Source organism: Sus scrofa, chromosome 12 (genome assembly GCF_054392235.1).
Source record: "Sus scrofa isolate SSC_HxYL_T2T_F1_AM1 chromosome 12, Sscrofa_HxYL_maternal_Yorkshire_Landrace_v2.0, whole genome shotgun sequence".
NCBI lineage: Eukaryota > Metazoa > Chordata > Mammalia > Artiodactyla > Suidae > Sus > Sus scrofa.
Window position 1 is genome coordinate 17132673 of NC_139394.1, and position 16027 is coordinate 17148699.

At 42.0% G+C, this 16027-nt stretch overlaps 1 protein-coding gene across 19 annotated transcripts in view; it reads left to right on the plus strand.

Moving 5' to 3' along the window:
• The window catches only part of KANSL1 (KAT8 regulatory NSL complex subunit 1), a 195588-nt gene that overhangs the window by 170564 nt on the left and 8997 nt on the right, over positions 1-16027 (plus strand). For all 19 annotated transcript variants that reach the window (XM_013989922.3, XM_084984100.1, XM_084984102.1 and 16 more), the window contains 2 exons: positions 6168-6339; positions 15781-15963. In XM_013989922.3, the coding sequence (XP_013845376.1) occupies positions 6168-6339; positions 15781-15963 (355 nt within the window). The remainder of the gene's footprint in view (positions 1-6167; positions 6340-15780; positions 15964-16027) is intronic.

A 16027-nucleotide genomic window follows, 5' to 3' on the forward strand; every position in this document is an offset into this window, starting at 1 on the left:
CCTGCCATCTTCCAAGGACGACAACCAGTAAAATTTTTGTGGAGGGGGCAGTGGGTATGATTAAGAAGTCATTGGGCGTTCCCGTCATTGCTCAGTGGTTAACCAACCTGACTAGGAACCATGAGATTGCCGGTTCGATCCCTGGCCTTGCTCAGTGGGTTAAGGATCTGGTGTTGCCGTGAGCTGTGGTGTAGGTCGCAGATGCCGCTCAGATCGCGAGTTGCTGTGGCTGTGGTGTAGGCCAGTGGCTATAGCTCTGACTAGACTCCTAGCCTGGGAATTTCCATATGCCGTGGGAGCAGCCCTAGAAAAGGCAAAAAGACAAAAAAAAAAAAAAAGTCGTCATTGGTTTATTAAACATATTTGAGTTAGTCAAGCCGTTGAAATTCTTCTCTTTTTTTTCCGCACCTGCAGTGTGCAGATATTTCTAGGCCAGGGATTGAGCTCAAGCTATAGCAGAGACGAATCCTCCGCCACTAGGCCACCGAGGAAACTTCACTGAAATTCTTTTCTGTGCTCAAGTGTCATTTTTGATTATTTGATTAGTGGAAGTCTCTTCAAGCTTGCTCTTGAGTCCTTTTGCCTTGACTATAGTTTTAAAATTTCTTTTTTTTTTTTTGTCTTTTTTTTGTCTTTTTTTTGCTATTTCTTGGGCCACTCCCACGGCATATGGAGGTTCCCAGGCTAGGGGTTGAATCGGAGCTGTAGACGCCGGCCTATGCCAGAGCCACAGCAACGCGGGATCCGAGCCGCGTCTGCAACCTACACCACAGCTCACGGCAACGCCGGATCGTTAACCTGCTGAGCAAGGGCAGGGACCGAACCCGCAACCTCATGGTTCCTAGTTGGGTTTGTTAACCACTGCGCCACAACGGGAACTCCAGATTTCTTCTTTCTCACCATTAATGTTTAATGGGAGCCTGTGCTTTAAATTTTACTAGAAGAAATAACCGTAATTTGAGCTCATGATTCTACACAATTTTTGACTGACCCACCCACCCCCTGGAAACATATGACAGTGTCTGTAGTCATTTCTGGTTGTCACAGAAATGGGGAGGAGGGTGTTGCTTGCACCATGAGGAGAGACCAGGGATGCTGCTGCTTATCTACAGTGCACAGGAGGACTCCTCACAACAAAAAATTATCGAGTTCCAAGTATCAGTAGTGCTGTTGTTGAGAAACCTTGACATATGCAAATTTAGCTAGCGTTTGTGTAGCATTTTAACAGTTTTTGAGGTCATATTATATCTCCCCAAATCCCATGACATTAGGATTAGGGATCCCTTATTAGTAAAATAACTCATCATCCCATATGGTGAGTAAATTTGAGGAGATCATACAGCTAACAATAGACTAGAATTTCATATCAGTGGTCTTTACGGTCTATGTTCTTTCTTTTATTCCCTTCTGAGTTAAGACCAGATGCTGTTCTAAGTGATTTTTATCCTCAAAACAACCTTATCCGATAGGCGTCTTTTACTGTGAATGCAGCCATTAGGTAGCTTGTCTAAGGTCATACAGCTAGTAGCAGAGTTAGGGCACAAACCTAGACAGCCAGACCCCATAGCCCACACTTTTAATTGCTGTATGTCGACCCACAATTTTTCTTTTGCAGTCTAAGAACAACGTTTGTTTTATATTTTAATCTTTATTTCCTTTGGAGTTTATTTTGAAGTGAAGTAGGAATTCAAATTCTATTTTTCCTGAAAAATCATTTTTTTTAAGCTGATGAATTTAGAAATATTAGTTGTGTTAAACATTATATATGCTTTTTTTGTTTAATTAAATTTTCTGTTTCTTAACCAATAGCAGATTTCTTAAAATACTGCACTTTTTATTGTTGTTGTTGTTGTTGCTTTTTAGGGTTGCACCACGGCATTTGGAAGTTCCCAGGCTAGGGGTCAAAATCGGAGCCACAGCTGCTGGCCCACAGCAATGCCAGATCCGAACTGAGTCTGCAGCCTACACCACAGCTCACGGCAACACCAGATCCTTAACCCACTGAGCGATGCCAGGGATTGAACCACAACCTCATGGTTCCTAGTAGTATTCATTTCTGCTGCTCCACAATGGGAACTCCAAATTACTGTAACTTTTAAATACTTCTAAAATGTGGTAGGGCAAATCACTCTCTATCTTTGCTTATAAGAAAATTTCTGGGAACTTTCCCCCTTACCACTTACTCTTCTAGTTGTAGTTTTAAGATTATTTGTTTAAATTCCATTTGTCTTTTCTCCCCTGTATACCAAAACCTATTGAGTTTAAGATTAATTTGTAGAATGTTATTAATAATTAATAGCATTAAGCATTGTGCTTTAAATTTCTTTCTGTCTCTCTTTCTGCTTTTTTAGGGCCATGCTTTGCCTATGGCATATGGGGTTATATTCATGTATTCGATCCCAAGCTAGGGGTCGAATCAGAGCTGTAGCTCCTGGCTTATACCACAGCCACAACAACGTGGGATCTGAGCCACGTCTGAAACCTACACCACAGCTCACAGCAATGCCAGATTCTTAACCCACTGAGGTAGGCCAGGAATGGAGCCCACATCCTCATAGATACTAGTCGGGTTCATTCAATTTTTTTTTTTTTTTTCTCTTTAGGGCCACACCTGCAGCGTATGGAAGTTCCCAGGCTAGGGGTAGAATCGGAGTTGCAGCTGCCGGCCTACACCATAGCCACAGCAACGCCAGCTCTGAGCTGCATCTGTAACCTACACCACAGCTCATGGCAGCACTGGATCCTTAACCCACTGAGCAAGGCCTGGGATCAAACCCGCATCCTCATGGATACTAGTTAGGTTCTTAACCTGCTAAGCCACACTGAGACCACCAGTAAAAGCTTTTTTTAAGATGACATTTGAGGAAAAGACCTGAGGTGAGAGAATGATAATAGAACTAATAGAAGAGCCAAGTGGATCTGGAAGTTTGCTTTCCGTATGGGGGGGAATATCAAGGAAGTTAGAAGAACTGGTAGCATGAGCTAGGAGAGAAGCAGGAAATGAAGTCAGAGAGGGGATAGAGGTGACAGATGTGTAGGACTGTGTGTGCACCATTGCAAGAACTTTGGTTTTAATTCCTCGTGAGATGAGGAGCCATTGGAAGGTTACTAGCAAAGGACTGACGTGGTGTGGCTGAGGTAATGAAACAAGATGGTACCAACTACTCCACTGAGTCATTGGAAGGAGGGGCAAAGCAGGAAGACCAGTTAGGAGGCTGTTTACGAAATCCATATGAGGGAGTTCCCATTGTGGTGCAGCGGAAACGAATCCAGCTAGCATCCATGAGGATGCTGGTTTGATCCCTGGCCTCGCTGAGTGGGTCGGGGATCTGGCATTGCTGTGAGCTGTGGTGTAAGTCACAGATGTGGCTCGGATCCCACGTTGTTGTGACTGTGGTGTAGGCTGTAGCTCACATTAGAACCCTAGCCTGGAAATGTCCATATTCCACAAGTGTGGCCCTAATTAAAAAAATAAATAAATGAATAAACAAATAGACTTGCCAAAACTGTTGCTAAAAAAATTCCCAAAAATATGTCTCCTAATAAATTGTATTAAGATATTTTTAGGGGTTCCTGCTGTGGTACAGTGGGTTAAAAATCCAACTGCGGTGACTTCAGTTGTGCAGGGGCATGGGTTCAGTCCCAGCCTGGCTCATTGTGTTAAAGGATTCAACATTGCTACAGCTGTGGCTCAGATTGAATCCCTGGCCCAAGAATTTATATATGCTGCAAGTGTAGCCATTAAAAAAAAAAAAAAAAATAGTTATATACTTCTAGGTTCTTTTTAAACATTATAGAAATGCATAATATGGAAGGTGAAAGCTCTCCTTAATCTCCTCCCACATCAGTGGTTTCTTGTACATTCTCTATCTTCCTCCTCTCCGCATCTCTGCATATTAGTGTTTTATTTGGGTAACATTACTGTGTCAGGACTTTTTATTTTAACTTGGCCGTGTGTGTGTGTGTGTGTGTGTGTGCGCGTGCGTGCTATTGTATCCTTTATCCAGTTTATCACTTATAAATTAGTGCTTTTTGAGGAGTTCTTATTTACATGTTTGCATTTTTTTCCTTTTACTCTTTATTAGGCCAGTCTTCATGACTTATCTGATTAATTTATCTGTTCCTATCTGCCCCATTTCTGAGGAGGGGTTGGGAAGAAGACAAAAAAACCCAAGGGCATCTCTTAAATGTGCTGTTTCTAGTATGTATTTCCTCTTTTGGTAATTTCAGCTTTTATTTTTTAATCTCTTTCTTAATTTTTTCTTGTTATTCTTGCCATATTCTTTTTACTCTACACCCGATCTGCTGGCTTAAGGGATACACTGAGGCCCTAAAGTGGATTGTCGTTGCTCACTTGGAGAGCTAGTTGATGGCATGGGTTAGTTTATGAGGGAAAAACATGCTTCCCTTTTAAGATTTCTTGTTTTGATTTTTTTTCTAAAGTTTTCCCAGTCTCTTTAATATTTAAAGTGTTGGTGCAATTTTTAGATCCTAATTACCTGAATTTTCCCATTCACATGCCATGTGGTCTGTGGTTTTCATCCCTGCCAACATAGCCTCTCTCTCTTTACCTCAAAATAGTGTCTCCCCCAAGAAGAAGCCATCCCTGATTAAATAGGTCGCAAGGGGTATTTTTTTTCCCAAAACAGAACCAGTTAATGTTGTCTACACAAAAGTGTCATTTAGTTGGTATAATTTCCTTTCAAAGGCATCTACGATTGCAGCTTACTAGAATTATTTTACTTCAGTGGAAGTTGCCTGGTCGAACCTTCACAGGGCCTTCTTTGAATGCCACTGATAAATGCCACCACAAGGAGGCAGTCAGGGAATGTTGATAAAGACTGTGTTGTTCTCATATTTATCTTTCTCCTGTGCGTGTATGAAGGCAGACCGCTTTCAAGAGAAGTCTGCTGAAACAAAATACAGCTCTCGACGTTGTTACAGAGTTTTGATGCTACCCTTTTGTCTTTATTATGATCCTGCCCTTGCTCCTAGCATCCCTCGTCAGTGCCACTCCACAGGCAAGTCCTTTCTTCCAGGACTGTGTACTGCCAAATGACTTTTTGTGGTCGTGATTCGGCAAATGCCAGGCTTGTTCATCCTAACACCAGAACTTAGTGATCCTGCATTCAGCATGACCTGAAGTTTTCTCCTCAAGGCATAAAGTTATTAAAAATCCCATCCTTTTTTTTTTTTTTTTTTTTTTAAAGCAGAATTAAATCTTTTGAAGACATCGATTATCTTTCACTGTGGACCTAACTGGAGAGGATTTTTCTTATCCTGCCCACATACATAATACAAAGAAAGTTTAATGGAAATGGTTGCTATCCCCTTGGAATTAATCTAACACAAAAGCTATGGGCATGAACATTCACCATGCCAAATTATTATGATTATTATTATTATTATTATTTTTGGCTGCCCCATAGCCTGTGGAGTTCTTGGCCCAGGGATCAGATCTGAGCCGCAATTGCAACCTAAGCTGCAACTGTGGCAACACCGAATCCTTAACCCACTCTGCCAAGCCAGGAATCAGACCTTCCTCCCAGCACTCCCAAAATGCTGCTGATCCTGTTAGTGCCACAGCGGGAACTCCCCAAATTCATCTTCATTATTTAAGCATGAGCTTTAAAGGTAGCTTTCAGGCTAAGGGAGTTCTGTGTGGTCTAGGGGAACTTGCTACATTATTTGAGACCACTTGAAAGTCTTTTAGGAGGAGATCTGAAACAGGAGTGGTGTGGTTGGCTCTTCATCAGTAAGGTAGATGAAGTTGCTGAAGAGAGCAAGTCATGTTCTGCGTATAAATCTATGGCCAACTAGTTCACTTTAGCAGATGGTTGAGAACCATCTAGGTAGTGGAAAACTTACAGGTTTTATAAAGTGTTTTCAGAAAGCACAGTTTCAGTAGCTTTAAACTATCACAAGTTTAATACCTAGGTATGCACTTAAGGGCTTCAAGTAATTGGATTTCTTCGTTGAAGAAGGTTTACTTAGTTACTTTGAAGGTTAGTGTGTGGAAAAATGGAAATCTTAACAGACTAATCAAGCTTTCTGTTAGTCTTGTCATATAGGTATCTAGAGAGGGCCTTTTGAATCTTCAGGATAATGAATGAGGAGCTGTGTTTTTATTGACACTGAATTGTCAAGTTTTGTCTGGCTTTTCATAGGTTCACCGGAACAGCACGATGCGCTCTGGCTGTGACGTGAACCCTTCCTGTGCGCTGTGCGGCTCAGGCAGCACCAGCACCGTGCCTCCAGAAATCCACTATGAAGCCCCTCTGTTGGAACGCCTTTCCCAGTTGGATTCTTGTGTTCACCCAGTTCTAGCATTTCCAGATGGTAAGAAAGGCTACATAATATAAAGTCTAATAATGAGACGTAAAGGGGTCAGAGCAAATATAAGTCAAGATTTTGATGCAACTTAGGTACTATCAAGGTATTGCTGTCAACGAAGTCTCTCTTAGCAGTTTACAAATGGGGCACAACAGATCCCTCAGTTCAGAATGTGCCACTAAAAGATTGCAGCTTCCTAAGAGATTTCCCCCTATTATCCTTCAAGTGGTGAGGCTAGGACAGTTGCCCCCACCACAGCACAAGCAGCCTGGTCCATTATACCCCAGTATATCTTTTAAAAAGTATTGTCTGTGTGTGCCTTGATGTAAAACAGGATGAGTAGCGCTGTTTGGGGTGAATGTCTTCACACTGGGATTGTATGTACATACAGCCTGTGGCTACATGACTGCTTTCCAGGGTGCGCATAAGCATAGATCCTAAGAGTTATATGTGCTACCTGATAAGCCTGTGTCTACCAATGTTCCTTTTCTACTTCTTTTTTCATAATTGCTTTTCTGCCATTTCACAAAAGAAAGTCATTTCTCTTTCTCTTATATTGAGTCTTGCCCCCTAGAGTATAAAACAAAACCCTCGGGCAGTAGGAACACTTTCAAAGGATTGTTTCAGAGAGTTCATGGCTCCTGAAGAAGAATCCTATGGGAATTAAGTAAAAAATTTACTTACACCTGAAACTAACATATTGTATAGCAGCTATATTTAAATTTTAAAAAGAGAGAAAGAAGTAATAACTGAAGTTAGATTTTTACTGTGACTAAAGTCTGATTGACTATATTTAAAAGAAAGATATTTGTAGTTAAGCTAAGTGTGTTTACACACTGAGACATTGCTATAACTATTTAAAGTGTAGTATTCTAAGAGTTCCCTGGTGGCCTAGTGGTTAAGGACTCAGAATTGTCACTGCTGTGGCTCAGGTTCAATCCCAGGCCCAGAAACTTCTGAATGCTGAGAGTGTGGCCAAAAAAGTGTGTACTATTCTGAAAAAATAACAACCTTTACAACTATCTGCATTTATGGTGTTTTTGTTTGTTTGTTTTATGGCCTCGCTTGTGGCACATGGAAGTTCCCAGGCTAGGGGTCAGTCAGATCAGAGCTGCACCTGCAGGCCTATGCCACAGCAACACCAGATCCAAGCTGCGACTGCGACCTACGCCGCAGTTTGTGGCAACATCAGATTCTTAACCCAGAGTGAGGCTAGGAATCAAACCCACATCCTCACAGAGATACCATCGAGTTGATAACCTGCTGAGCCACAACAGGAACTCCTATTTTTTTTTTTTTTTTTAATTATTACATTTCAAATGGTGGGGTTACTAAATAAGCAAAGATGTTGAAAACACCATTCTATACACTGTAGGAAGCCAGTCTTTTCTTAATCTGGATTGGTTTCATTTATTTTCAAATAATCTCATAATCTGACCCCAACCTACAGAATGTAAGCATTCCCTCTTGAATCACTCTGGTATGTTATGGCTTATATTGTGGCTGTTTATGGACTTTTATTTTTCATTAGTTAAATTTTAAGTTTCTCTGAGGATAAGGGACCATGTTTTTCTTCGTAGCACCTTACAGATGGTCTCTACAAGGTTTTTGAAAGGAGTGTAATTGAAATAGGAGTCTGGGAGTGAGAATTAGGTGGGATGTAAGATTTACTTAGTGGTATGAGGGAAAAAATCCCCAATTTAGCATGAGTGGTATATTGTCTTTTTCTTCCTTTTTTCTCTCTTTTTTTTTCCTTTCTTTCTTTCTTTTTGTTTTTTTTTAGGGCTGCACTTACAGCATATGGAAGTTCCTAGGCCAGGGGTCAAATCAGAACTATAGCTGCCCACCTACGCCACTTCCACAACAATGAGAGATCCGAGCCACATCTGTGACCTACATCACAGCTCACAGCAATGCCAGATCCTTAACCCACTGAGCGAGGCCAGGGATGCAACCTGCATCCTCATGGATGCTAGTCGGGTTCATTAACCACTGAGCCACAATGGGAACTCCTCATCTTTTTCTTAAAGGGACAGATACTAAATAATTTGGGCTTTATGGATCATAATGTCTAGGTTTAGTCTAAGTCACAACTAGACAACTGCCTTTGTAGCAGCAGTCATTACTTATACCTGTCCTGGAGAATCCCCTCTTATTGACAGTTGGTCAATCAAACATTAGATGATTATAATCCCCTCAGATTCTTTATCTTCACATGGTTGTATTCTTTCTCCTTTTTTTGGCTGCATCCGTGGCATGTGGAAGTTCCCAGGCCAGGGATTGAACCCGAGCCACTGCAGTGACAACACCAGATCCTTAATCCACTGCTCCACAAGGGAACTCCTGGATTCTCCTTAGTGTTCACCTAAAGCTGTAGCTACTCCAAGCCTTCTCAGGACTCCCTTCCACCTAAGAAAGGGCATGGTGTAATGTTCTTGCTGCCATATGACTTCTAGTAAGAGTGGAAATATTTAGAAAACTTAAAACAAGAATTGGATAACAAACTGCAGGAGTCATAGAGCGGTAAATAAACCTTACAACTTAATAAATTAAAAACACTAAAACATTTTCCTTTGTGCTTCAGATTCCAGTGTCATTGACTTTTACTCTCTCTTGCCATTGGATTATAATCATATAACTTAAGATAATATTTGTATAGCATTTTATAGTTTACAGAGCAGTCTTCTCATACTTGCCTCATTTGCTTCTTCAAGTGATCTTATAAAGGTGTTACTTCAGTTTTATAGATCAAGAAAGAGGACTAAAGAGGTTGTGGTTTATCTCAGGCTACATAGTTTGTGTAGATGGCTGATAACTTTTCACTATAGTTCATGTTTCTTCCTAGTCAGGTTAGTAAGAGAAGTCAGGTTTCTGCCCATTTCCAGACTGACTACAGACAGAGCCACCAAGAAGACTCTAGAATGCTTCTTGAGTTACTCTCTTAGGATTATAGTGTTGAATTGTATGGTCTTATATTTGAATAAAGAAGCCTGAAACCTGTGGTTATATTCTGATTCTGTTCAGATCTCTTCCATACTCACTATCAGCTGATAAATATGGTGATCCATTCTTTGGTCAGCACTATTACATGCATAGTTGTGAATGTTCCCTCCCATCCCCACAATCAAATATGCCCAAGCCACCCACCTGACATCTCCTGTTCCATCCTTAGGCATCTCTATTAGGGGGAAGGTACCCATTCCTTATTAATACTTTCTCGGAGTTCCCACTGTGGCGCAATGGGATCTGCAGCATCTTGAGAGTGCTGGGACGCAGCTTCCATTCCCAGCCCGGCACAGTGGATTAAGGATCTGGCATGAAGCTGCAGGTTAGGTCACAACTGCAACTTGGATCTGTTCCCTGGTCCAGAAACTCCAGAGGCTGAGGGGTGACAAAAAATGGGGGAGAGGAGGAGAGGAAGGAGTTCCCATTGTGGCTCAACGGAAACAAACCTGACGAGTATCTTTGAGGATGCAGGTTCGATCCCTGGCCTTGCTCAGTGGGTTAAGCATCCCTTGCTGCCATGAGCTGTGGTGTAGGTTGCAGACGAGGCTTGGATCCAGCATTGGAGTGGCTATGGCATAGGCCGGAGGCTACAGCTCCAATTCAGCCACTAGCCTGGCAACCTTCACATGCCTTTTTTTATTATTATTATTTTTTTTTTTTTTTAAAGGGCAAGGGAAAAAAAATGCTTTCTGTCCTTCTGACTGCATCGTATCTATAGATCTGAATTCAGTTCTTATACTTCCCTGCTCCATTCCACTCCAAGCAACTATAGGTAGCAACTGAGGGTAAGGAAAGATATGGAGAACCCTTTCTCTGGTCTTTATGATCTTCATTTTCCTGCCTTCCTCTAAACCTGTGTCTGTGTTTCCTTGTTCCCCTTCCCTCCCCACCTACGCTCTCTCCCCCACCTCCCTCCTCTCTCTCTCTCTCTCTCTCTCTCACACACACACACACACACTCACACACACACGCTTCCTAACCATAACAGTGAATGGGATTTAGACAAGAGAGTTGGGTCATTAAAATTCTCCTTATTAGAGAGTTCCTGTCCAACTGCAAGAGCTCAGGTTGCTGTGGAGGCGCGGGTTCAATCCCTGGCCTAGTAACTTCCATATGCCACCAGTGCAGCCATTTAAAAAAAAAAAGGAGAATAGTTTCTGTATTTTACTATCCAGGTAGTGGGTATAGACGTATTTGCCTATGGATAAGTTAGAATTTCTGTGGGTGGACCTGGGGACCTAATTAGTATATCTAATATTGTTCCTGTTGGGATAATTTTGATTTGATCCAAATAACTGCTACATTCCTAATTCAATCTATTTGTAAACTGGAAGATTCCAAAGGCCACAAAGATGCCCACTCTAGAGGAGGCTCTTATTCTATGCGAATAGTGCTTCCTAAAGAATTGAGATTCCCCATATATGATTGTGTAGAACAGTAAGTAATAGTGAAGACTGGCAGCCAGCATGTACTGTGTGGGCCAAACATGTGCTCCATACCGGATCTCTGGGTCACCCTTTGCAAACTCTTCTCTAGAATATATTTAAAGATGTCAGGACTTTGAACTTTTCATTTTCATGCAGTTTTACTGATGTTTCCTAACCTGTTTGTGTAGTTTGTTAGGATGGAGACCAATTGCAGCTCTCTTGAGTTCTGTCTTCCAGTTGCCCACACCTCAGCCATTCCTCTTCATTTGAGGAACTGTGGCATGGCTGGAAGGTAGAGACATTAGGGTGTGATAACCTTTTGGTACTCCAGAAAAGAGGACTTGTTTCCTTTTTACTTAATCAAGCCAGTTAGCTTGAAATGTAGAGGATGTATAACCTTGGGGAAAGGAATGGTGACCTAAGTTTGTGCTTAGTGAGAGCACCACCTGCTGGCCATAGAGATTTATGCTGTTTCGAGAGAGCTTGCCAAGACAACTAGCTCTATACTTGAGGCTACTGCAGCTTACCAGCAGGGGAAGAAGTGAGCATTATGAAACACCACAAGGAAGTGTGCTTGAGAAAATGGTGGAAAGTAATGAGTAAAACAGTTGAGTGAATCATGGAATGCGGGCCTGAAGTCAAAGTCTTTTGATTTTGTTTGAGGAAGTAGTAACATAAGATAATGTTAATAATCACCTGTTTCTTGTCATTGACCTGATCTGCACCCTCCTGCCTGATAATAGCACTTTAACACCATTACCTATGCAGGTATGGAATCTGTGAAATCCTCTAGCTGAATGGGGCCCTATTGTGTTCTCTTCCATTTTATAACTCTATCTTTGCTTACTTTCAGGACCTCTATATCCAGTCTGTTTCAGAATTTTGGGTCTATGTGGATCCCGGGTGTTATTATTTAATTAGAGTGTGAGCTCAGACCAGCAATTCCAACAGATCATTTTTGTTCACTGACTAGGGGATGTAACAGTTTCTGTTCACTCTTATATGAAAGCAGTTAAAACAGCAAGTTCAGGAGCCCGAGTCCCTTAACAGTTTATTATCCCTGGCTGCTTATTTAGTGGGTTTATAGGGGAAGGTATTCTTGATTCTGCTTAGTACCTCCTCAACTCTGGGGCACAGGGTGGCATCCTACGCTTGTGCCAGCTTCCGCTTCAGAGCATTTAAATCAGGGGAGAGGATTAGGAGTGAGTTGGAACGGCAGTCATTGATTTGGTTCAACACGTTGGAGTTGAAGAGACTCGCCATTCATCGAGTCTAGCAGTAACATGTAAATGTCTTTTCTCTTTTGTGCTTACTGGAATTGATAGTGGCTGTCTGAGCTTAATTAACTAATTTTTTGAGATGGGTCTAAGATCTTGGGGTATCAGAAAGAATGTTGGGATTAACCTGTGTCTTCGTCAGACAGAAGAGGGGAGAGCACGTGTGCTAGGATGTTACCAGCCCTGATCGAGTCTTGCTGCCTCATATTAGAGATGACGAAGCTAAAGCCCAGCTAAGCAATTTGTTCTTGTTTCTCCTCCTGCTCAGTGATTCGGCCAGGATACACAACCAGGCCTCCTTATTTCCACTATAATTATATCCTAACTCCTTTTCTCCCTCGCTTAATTTTCAGGCTTGAGAGTACAATGACTAGGGAAAAATATAGGGAAAAAATGAAATCACTATGCTTTTGTAATCCCATTAATAGCCTTTGCCAAGTGGGAGTAACTCTCCTGCTGGCAAAGGGGTTTCCTGGGATATAGAGAAGGTGTTCTCCCACTTCTTGAGCCTTCTTTATACCTTTGGGCTCAGCTCAGCTGCAGAATGCCTCTAGACGATGCTGTATTTCCTGTATACCCTTTTCCCCAACCACCGATTTAGAGCAAAGAATTTGTACCATTAGTATCTCTAAACTCAATTCTTATGGGAGATCTTTTTTTTTTTTTTTTTTAAACATTTGACCTTTTGGAGGGTGGAAGAATTAACCATTTTACTGAGGGTTTTGGGGTGAGGTCTAAGGGCTGGGACCACAGTGAGCTCCGATGTCCTTGACCTGACTGAAAGCTGACGATTATTTTAGCGGTTGGGATATAGGTGAATTGGTTCTTAAGTGTAGAAAAGAAAGAATGATTATCGAAATTTTTTTTCAGAAGACAACACTGTCCCCACAGATGTAGCTTGTTCTTTTTGTGTCATGAGCTATATGGTCTACACGGTAGCAAAGAGCCAAGCTGCTTTACTGAACTTTATTGAAAAATATCCTATACTCTCAGTCCCTTGGGAATAATTTGAGAAATACCAGATTCCACCTCAGAATTAAACCATTCCATTCCTTAGGCCAAAGAATAATCTCATGATGTAGTGGCTAAGAGTATGGTTTTTAGGGTTATACAGACCTGAGTTTGACGGTTGATTGTTACTTAGTAAACTATTTAACCTTGGACAGTTAATTTACCTCTCTGAACCTGTTTCTTATCTTTAAAAGGAGCATGATAATACTTACATCCTGTAATTGTTATGCAGATTAAGTGATAATGACAGCCACCCTGCACTGGGCCCAGGTTCAGTGAGTTCAGTGCATATTCCTTTAGTCCCCTCTTCTCTACCCCCTGCCCCCCACCAGATTGGGCACATCCTCTCCCTTCCCTGGGAGCCAAAACCCCATACATGTTTAGAAAATATATTAAATAAATCTTTAATAATCCTGGAAAAAGAGGCATGCCATGAATAAATGGAGTTTGGAGCTGTTTTGGAAAGACGAAAAACAGGATAACTGTGGAGAAATAAAACTAGAGAAAAGGAGCACATGATTTTGAGTAAACTCCTATAGGGTAGGAGCTGGTGTGAGGAGCTTCTTCACCCCCAGTGAGAAAGGACGTAGAAGTAGGGATGGAACCTGGCCATTTGTCTGGGTGATACATTTGGACTTGTTTTGGAATGTAGCTAGGTTGGATTTTTCTCCTTTTCTACCAAGCAGTGGCATTTCTGTCCTGCAGCAGGAGTTAGGGACTCAGGGGCCGGGACTTTTGAGTATGTCCCAGGTGGTTAATGATTCCTAGGAGGAACTAGGAGCTAAAGAGAGCTAAGCTGGTCTTCAGATTTAAAAAGTTCTTGGAAAACTTTTCAGAACCCTGACGTAAGACCCAACCCCCTATATCCATGGTAGTGAAATTTCAGAACAAGACTATAAAAAGGAAAATCTAAGTTTCAGATTGCCACTAGAGGTTCTAATCTGAGTAATAGAGCAGGAAATAGAAATAAAAGGCATGCTGGGAGTTCCCTTTGTGGCTCAGCAGTTAAGGAACCCGACTAGAATCCACAAGGATGTGGGTTCGATCCCTGGCCTCACTCAGTGGGTTAAGGATCTGGCGTTGCCATGAACTGTGGTGTAGGTTGCAGACACAGCTCTGATCCCAAGTGGCTGTGGCTGTGGCGTAGGCCAGTGGCTACAGCTCCGATTAGACCCCTAGCCTGGGAAACCTCATATGCTGCTTGTGTGGCCCTAAAAAGACAAAAAAGAAAAATAAAAGAAAATCCTAAGAACTCCACAACAACAACCAAAACTTAGTAGTGAATTTAGCAAGATCACAGGATATAGGTCACTATATTAAAAATCACTGGTGTTTTTTTGTTTGTTTTGTTGTTTTGTTCGGTTTTTTGGGTTTTTTGGGCCGCCCCCACAGCATGTGGAAATTCCCAGGCTAGGGGTTAAATCGGAGCTACAGCTGCCAGCCTGTGCCACAGCAACAGCAAGGCCAGATCCCCAACCCACTGAGCAAGGCCAGGGATCGAACCCATATCGTTATGGATCCTAGTCAGGTTCATTAACCACTGAGCCACGAAGGGAACTCCCCAAAATGACTGTATTTCCATGTAATAGCAGTGAACAGTTATAAATTGAAACTTTTTAAAGTGCTGTCACTTGTTATGTCATCAAAAATCTGAAATACTGGGGAGTTCCCTTCGTGGCTCAGCAGAAACAAATCTGACTAGCATCCATGAGGACGCAGGTTCGATCCCTGGCCTTGCTCAGTGGGTTAAGGATATGGTGTTTCCGTGAGCTGTGGTGTAGGTCGCAGGTGCAGCTCGGATCCCATGTTGCTGTGGCTCTGGTGTAGGCCAGCAGCTATAGCTCGGATTTGACCCCTAGCCTGGGAGCTTCCATATGCCACAGGTGTGGCCCTAAAAATGAAAAAAATAAAAAATTACTCAGTGCCACAGTCTCAGGAAAATAAAAAAGGAAACTAACAAAATGAAAAGATGAAAGAAACAGTAATGACCCTCAAAAAGAGTATAATTAAGCCTAAAAGAGGAGCTCCCCTGGTGGCCTGGTGGTTCAGGATTCAGCATTGTCACTGCTGTGGCTTGGGTTTGATCCTTGGCCAGGGAACTTCTGCATGCTGCAGGTGTGGCAAAAAAGAAAAAAGTCTAGAAGACTAATTTGTGATACTGAATATTAACTGATGAGCTCACAAACTTAGGTACTGCAGGTGGGATGTGGTGGAGGTCTGGAGGAAGGAGGGGAAGAAGGTGTAGTTCTTGTTTAGGGGAAGGTTTAGTACCCAGCACAGTACCTAATGAAATAGTAGACAGAACATAGCCATTGAATGAATGTGTCCTGATTAGCTTTACATTGATAGAAGTAGGTTTGAAATGTTTGTTTCTTGAAGAATAAGAACAGGATGTATGTCAGTATTTCAAAACGGTAAAGTTAACAGTTAGAACATACCAACAAAGAAAAAAAAATCCATCATCTAACAAAAGGTTTTAGACTTTGTTTTTATTTGGAACTTGAGAATAAAAGGCAACAGCGACTTGCCTATGAATAAGAGTGACTTTCAGTAAAGTTCCTATAAACAGGTCTTCCACGTGATAGCACTTGTCCTGCTTGGTTACCCTGCCACCGGGCAAATAAAAGGATGTGGTGAGGGTCTTGCTCACTGGAGAGCTGGGGTTACTGTGAACATGCCTCAGAGCCTGGGGTCTGGACTAACCTGTGGTGTTCTGTTCCTTGCAGATATTCCCACAAGCCTGCACTTCCAGAGCATGCTGAAATCTCAGTGGCAGAACAAGCCTTTTGACAAAATCAAACCTCCAAAAAAGTTTTCACTTAAGCACAGAGCACCCATGCCAGGCAGTCTGCCAGATCCAACTCGTAAAGACAGGCACAAGTTGGTCAACTCCTTCCTAACAACAGCGAGTAAGTTGCAGGGATGCAGAGAGTCCTCCAATTACAGTTCTGTTCCTTTTATGGTCTCCGGTTA